The sequence below is a fragment of the Gouania willdenowi genome, chromosome 18 (assembly GCF_900634775.1).
Source record: "Gouania willdenowi chromosome 18, fGouWil2.1, whole genome shotgun sequence".
Classification (NCBI taxonomy): Eukaryota; Metazoa; Chordata; class Actinopteri; order Blenniiformes; family Gobiesocidae; genus Gouania; species Gouania willdenowi.
Window position 1 is genome coordinate 7,704,583 of NC_041061.1, and position 6,996 is coordinate 7,711,578.

The 6,996-nt window shown below is 39.6% G+C and overlaps 1 protein-coding gene across 1 annotated transcript; it reads right to left on the reverse strand.

Annotated features, from left to right (window-relative positions):
- Positions 1 to 459: 459 nt before the first annotated feature.
- LOC114480674 (E3 ubiquitin-protein ligase RNF19B-like) lies at positions 460 to 6,299 on the reverse strand. The gene is made up of 4 exons (XM_028475048.1): positions 6,181 to 6,299; positions 4,825 to 4,925; positions 1,663 to 1,812; positions 460 to 1,579 (listed from the first exon to the last, which is right to left on the reverse strand). Exons 1-4 carry the CDS (start codon positions 6,248 to 6,250, stop codon positions 1,124 to 1,126), a joined length of 777 nt encoding a protein of 258 aa, XP_028330849.1. The 5' UTR covers positions 6,251 to 6,299; the 3' UTR covers positions 460 to 1,123.
- Between the last annotated feature and the right edge of the window lie 697 nt (positions 6,300 to 6,996).

Sequence of the window (6,996 nt, forward strand, 5' to 3'; positions counted from 1 at the left end):
TTTGTATTTTGTTGTTGGTTGTTCTTTTTATTATTCAGTATATTTTTCTCTCATTTAGTGTGTCTTTGTTGTTGTTTTTGTGTGTTGCTGGTAATAGTATTTTTCCATCTTAGTGCGTGTGTTTTTGGCGTCATTTTGTTGTTGTCTCTGTTCTTTTTATTATTATTCAATATATTTTTGATACCTCAGTGTTTAAAAACAGATATGATTTCTTTTCCATCCCATTCTTATGAACTGCATACTCACTTGGATGCAAAAGTCATTGCTATCATGTCTTGGTGTGGCACTGCTTAAACCTTAGTGAAACAGGAAAAAAACACCAACACAGAGTAAATGCAGGAGAACATGTTTTATTGCCTAATTGGGGTGAAAAATGAAGAAACTTTTTTTCTGAAACCTGAGTTTTGGCTCTCTATTCCCATCATGTAACCATACGTGTTTCTGTGATCAGGTCAAGGCAGCAGTCAGAATTTGAACGATTCCTGATTCTTTTAAGAGGCATGGTCAAATAAGTTTAGGTGTTTTAAATGAGCTGCTAACCAGAGGTGTTTCTGGATCAAATAGTCTGAACCTCTCCATGAATTTTAACTTTTTATATTTTTAGCCCTGTAAAAAAATTCTTACTTCAACTAGTATATTAATATCAAATCTCTAAACTTGAATATAAATGTTACACATTTTCTTTTCATGAGAGCTTTATTTTTGAAAAGACATTTACACTTCCTGGGTATGTGATACTTGGGGTGGAGGGAAAAATCGATTCACATAAATGCTATTCTAATCATCCACAATTCTGAATCGATCCATAAACTTCAAAAATCTATTTTTATTTTATATTTTTTTCAAGAAAAACTCTGATTCAGAAGATCCGCTTAGAATATTTAGTGTATATAAAAATCTAACTGAGATATTATTTATAGAGGGGAGGCCCTTTACCCCTCGGTGAGGAGGGGGGAACCGCTAAGTTACGTGGTAACACAAATACTTTCAGTGGATTCTTATTCGTTAGGCATCGATGTGTTAATAGTTAGTACTTGCCGATACCGATGCCAACCTTTTAGTGCCGTATCGGATCCCCTCACGATACTAGTATCGGTATCAGCACAACATTAGCTACGACACACTAATCCTTATTCCATTGAGGTATGGAAGTCTGTCTTGGAGCCACTGGGATTGCACATGGTGTGAAGTAGTTGCTTGTTGGTAGGCATTTACTGGTGAGTTGAAGGCACACGAAGCAGAACTGGATTTTACATCGCGTGCAGGTGATGTTCTTACACATCTTCCCGCTGTGCTTCAGCAGAGCACCACACGTGGGGCAGGCACGGATGGACGGGCAGCTGCTGATGTCCTTAATGTCCTGGAAAATGACCACTGGGCAGGTTTTCAAAGTTTTCAGTGCCTCGTTGCAGCAGCCGTCATTGTCACAGCGGTCTGTTCGCGACCGGTTCCCTTTCCACTTCTTCAAACACTGCCAGCAGAACTCAAAGGGCTGGCCAGTTCTCTTGGTGCACACTCTGCAGTTGACGCTCAGGTTGGACAGTTGTCTCCGGGCCACGGACGTGTTGCATCCAGGACACTGGTTGATAGAAAATAGTTGTTTGTTTATTATTGTGCAGAGTAACATTTCATTTATAAGTGTCAGCTGAAGCAGCCACTTACAATTTTGGTATCAGGATTAGTCTTGGTGGCGTTAAAGGCTAGGGTCTTTTCAAAGTGCTCCTTTTCTTCAGGGGTCAGAAGAGCCTTTATACGAACTTCATCATACGGCAACGCGGCACCGCAGGTGTCACAAGAGAAGGAGCTTTTACCCTTTGGGGCAAAATTAGAAAAGGAAAACACATTGACAGCAGTGATTAAAAAAACTATAGGAACTCTACCGTCAATTAGGTTTTGTAACAGCTCTTTCACAGTGAAAGTATTCTGATGAGGAGGACCCTGATTTTTTTCATCTGAAGTAATAATTATGTTTAGGATGAAAACTATTCAAGGTAAATTACTCTCCTGTCCCACTGTGCTCCTCAACTGGTTTTTAATGAGTTTTAACTTGGAGAACGAGCGTGACTGACGTGCACGCGCGCATACTCTGTGCAGAAACTATGTTGTTTACATATGTGATGCTTGAAAAATTAAAAAATGGCAATGAATGAACCGCTGTTAAGACTTGTAAATAGTTTGTAGTATGTAGAAAGCTTGTCACCTGAGGACGCGGCCGCTTATTTAAAGGGGAAATATCATGGTTTTAAATCCTTCCTTTTTAGATATAAACAGTGTTGGGTACGTTACTTTAAAAAAGTAATTAGTTATAGTTACTCACTACTTGTTCCAAAAAGTAACTGCATTAGTAACTGAATTACTCTATAATAAAAGTAACTCATTACCAAGGAAAGTAACTATTTGCGTTACTGTTAAAAAAAAAAAAAAAAAGTTGCTCTATGTCAAATAATTCACATTTTTTAGATGTGTGTATCGTGAGGTGCTTCATTATTATAATTTGAGTTGCTTACAACGGATGTGGACAAAGTCTTCACTCCTGGATATAATGAACACTTCACATGCACGTTCTTGCCTTTGACCACAATTAATTTAAAGTAGTGTTTGTATCGTCACCTTAAAAATGTCAACTTTTCATCAGACTGCTCCACGCTCGCCATCTCTGCTGATTCATCCAATCTGGTTTGTGCGTGTGCATGTGCGCCGCGTGTGCTGGCACATCGCCTTAGCCAATCGTAATCGCTCACCTTGTTTTTAACCCGCCTCCTCTTGCTGGCACATGTGTAAAAATACTGGTTGTGATTGGCTACCATGAAACATGACGTCGCCTTAGCCAATCATAATCGCTCACCTTGTTTTTAACCCACCTCCTCACTACATTGAGTAAGAAGCCAGGGATGCTTTCTGATAACAGTTTATTTAATCAATGCATGTAACGCACCGCATTTAACGTTAAGTTACGATAACGGCGTTGTAACGGCGTAAAAAGTAATTAGTTAGATTACCCCGTTACTGAAAAACAAACGCCGTTACCTAACGCTGTTAATTTAAATGCCGTTATTCCAAACACTGGATATAAATCATACAGTTGTGGTCTATATAAAGCGGAACTGCAATGCTTGGGTCTGCATTCCTCATTATCATAGCTCCACAGGCCCCTTTTCTGATGTGCTTCTAAGAGCAACGTTGGTTTTGGTGCGGTCTCATTAAATGCAAATGAGACACTTCATACCCCACCCCCTGCAGAGGTGACACTCGGTTCAACGCCACCCTGTTCAGCCATTTTTGTAGTTTGATAGAAGAGATACGATTATGTAGCGGCGCAGAAAATGTTCATTCACACGTTATTTACATAATGTCAACATAATAATAATACGGGAAGATGGCGGGAAAGAGGGGTAAAATACGGGAGTTTCCGGCCAAAACGGGATACTTGACAGGTATGTATGAAGACGGTGCAACTGCTAATGCTAACAAAACAATGACAAGGACGTCTTATCACACTTTTTAGCATTATTTACAGCTTACCGAAGTGCTCTGTTCGTCGTCTCCAAAGATAGCAGGAATTGAACCCTCAATCAGACGAAGTCTTTCGGCAAATCTCTCTTTATACTGGCGGAGGTTGCAGAAGCAGTCATCCTTAAAGTGCTTCGTGCACACAAAAATGACCTTACCCACAGATGTGGGTACAATTCCGTTAAAAATAAAACTCAACCAGGCACTTCGAAAAGGTTCTGATGCTGGGAAACGGTGTAATGAAGCGTGTGGGTTACTACATCCAGCAACTGAACATTTTGACTTATCCTTTCGTAACTTCGGCATCCCTGAGCTTGGACTACAAAATAAAAGCGAGAAATAAAAATGGCGGCTTGAAGTGTTGGGCCTGGAGTCGATGTCCTAATATGGCAGTTCCACTGCAAATACTGTGACGTTATTGTTCAAAAAACGTAATAGAGAATCGAAAAATCGAAACAGATTGAAAAATATGACCAAAACAGAATATAAAGATATCAACGGAGCACCTGAAGAGATTAATTTGAACTTTTCTGTACTTCTAAACAATCTAAATACACATCAAAATGCATTTAAGGGCAAAAAAAGGATTTAGCATGATATGTCCCTTTTAAGGAAACTCACTTACAGGCGAACGATTGTAGGACCCATGCAGCATTCCTGAAAATGAGTGGTTATCCGATGTGCACATATCTGATAGAAAAACCCAGTGTATAAACGAAAGAAAACTTAAAAGCATTATGTCTCCAAATGGGCAGGTAGGTGGGCTAATGTACTCCTGTTAATGAAGGTTTCCGTGTATTGCGTATTCTGATCAGTTTCAACGGATGAGTTTCCATCTCTACATTAAGTCACCGAGCCTGCATGTGCATGCACCTTAGTATGCATACGTCACACGAAATGGCTCTATATAACCACTATAAATCTGCATGATGGGTGACTGCCCATACTCTGTGCGCCTCTGGGCATAAGTCATGGAGGGCTCACCTTCTCCAGCTCCCCTGAGCCGTCGTAGAGACCTGGCTCCTTTAAGTCCTACCTCCTATCTGGGGGCGTGCTGCCCCTGAAGCCCCACCCCTGACCTGTGTCAGTGTCCAGGGGTTTAGGATGTTTTATGCATTTTTAAAGAATAATAAATAACCTTTAGATGTATTTTGTGCCGTAATTTACTGTTATTTAATGAGGACAATGAACCTGCTTGTCCCAGAATTAGGAAAACCAAGCTGTTTTGTCTGGAATCAATTGACAAATAGTTTCACATATGGCGACCCAAATTCGGCCTGCATGTTGGATACGTTTCTATAATCTTATTCTTACCTCATTTAACTGTCTGGTGCACAAGTCGGTGAGAGAGGATGGAGTCGCGTGGTGTCCACACGACAGTCGCGCTCTCCTGGATCTGTAGCATTCGTATGTGTCTGAGAACAGAGACGCACATCAGTGTTATTTTTGACTTAGTTTTAGTCAAAATGTAGTTGTCAAGACTCTTTCTTTTATAATCTGGTTTTAGTCAACTAAATAGTCTACTAAAATATAAAGCAGAAGAGTTTGCACCAACAATATCCAAGCAATAAGCGACAGATATCAGGATTTTTTTTTAAGATTGAATTTGTGACAATTTTTTTTTTAATTTTTGGGAAATTATGAGAAGTAATTTCAGGAAAATTGAGTACTTTGAACAATTTGGGATTTAAAATGTCTGCAGTCAAGAGTTTCACAAAATGAGTGATTTAAAAGGGCTGAGATATCTACAAATGAATTATTTGGTAATTTACACAATCATTCATGTTTTTTGACTTGTTTTTTTAAACAAATCTCCTGTAGACTGAATTGGATGGTCTAAAGCAATAGGGGTACGTATACCCCTAGGGGTATGCAATGGCACTACAGGGGGTACTTAAGAGGGCGAGAGTTGAAAATTAACAAATGAAAGAATGAATAATAGCGTTTTTAACGTGTATTATTGGTTAAAATTATATTCATAGTGATGATGAAAATGATCTTGAATAGAACATGAATTGAAAATATAAAGGTCAGTCTTGGTCCCATGCCAGGTGGGAGATGACAGGAAATGATAAAAACTATAGAAATAAATCAATTCAGGAGCCACCTAATACTGTTTAATTCCACTTATTTACAAAATGAGATTCTTTAAAATGTGTGTCAACCCTCATACATTTCATCATTGTGCTCTATAGTTGTTTTTTCACTGTATTCTGAGCAAAATGTTGTAGTCGGACAAAGGGGGTACTTGGACTCAGAAATAAGATAGAGGGGTACTTAAACTAACAAAGTTTAAGAATCCGTGGTCTAAAGGGCCAGATTTGGCCCTCGGGCCTTGAGTTTGACACATGTGATCAACCTGACATGGTATGTTATTAAAGTCTGTAAATACACACAGACAGAATTAATGTGATCAATGTGTAAACATGATCACATAAGGTTTGATTGATTTTGTTCCATGTGACTAAATTACAGTTGTTTTATGAGTTGACGAAAATATCAATATATTTTGGTATCGATTTTGATTTGTATTTTTTTTTTAGTACTGTAATGCAGTCAATGAAAACTCTGACACAGTCAACAAAATTGAGTAGCACTGAGCTACTGGAGCCATGCAGGCTACCTGGGGCCCGTGGGCACCATGTTGGTGACCCGCACTGAGCTACTTACAGTCCAGGTCGTCTGGTCCTCCGTCCACCACCACAAAGCGCCGTTCATTGGGTTGGTAAACCTTCTCCATAGTCAACCTCTCTCTGTCTGGTTCTCCTCTGACTGACTCTCAAGGTTTCACTTGTGGGATTTCCAGTAAAGCATGTGACCAAAGCAGCCAATCACAGCACAGCAGAGGAGGGGGCCCTGCACTGATATCAGGCCTTAAGATATCTTTGTTCATTAGTGCTACTATTACACCAAAAATCTGTCTTAGTACATTTAGACATTAGACATTTTGTATTTTGTCAACTTGTAAAGCCAAAACAGTCCCTAGTAATACTTGTACCCCTGATGCAATAAGCCTTTTCACACTCTCGCTCTGGTTCAGTTCTCGGGGATGAGGTGAAAGGTCAAGAGGTATAAACTCACCATAGCTGACGGTGTAAACAGAGAGTTTGACAGAGATTTAGATCATATTTCTTTGTTGGAGCATTGATTCTTTGGAGAAAAAAAATAGCGGAAACGTGGTGTCGGTTTCCAAGGTAGAAATGTTAGCTGCTAATGCTGCACACGAGCTAAAAATTCAGGTTTTTCCTGGATTTTCAACAGTGATCAATCAGCTAAACAGTGCTGTTTCACCTATCAGCCTGTCCATCTTGTGATGTCCATCTTTTTCACCACTGCAGACATCTCTAACCATCGCCACCATCGGATTATTCGGATTCATAACTCACCTAAAAAGTGGATAGGAAAGGAGATTGGAGGGAGTATTTGGACGCAGGAAATTTTTATCTCCTGACTTGTTTCGATTGTCAACTGCCAGTCTTTGTCAGA

Bases quoted from the DNA above. Each gene is read 5' to 3' on its own strand.
- LOC114480674 (XM_028475048.1), bottom strand. From the start codon at position 6,250: ATGGAGAAGGTTTACCAACCCAATGAACGGCGCTTTGTGGTGGTGGAC. The intron at 1,813-4,824 runs GTAAGAATAAGA...TTTGCCCCAAAG, and splicing joins GCACCAGACAGTTAAATGAG to GGTAAAAGCTCCTTCTCTTG. The intron at 1,580-1,662 runs GTAAGTGGCTGC...TCTATCAACCAG, and splicing joins CTAATCCTGATACCAAAATT to TGTCCTGGATGCAACACGTC.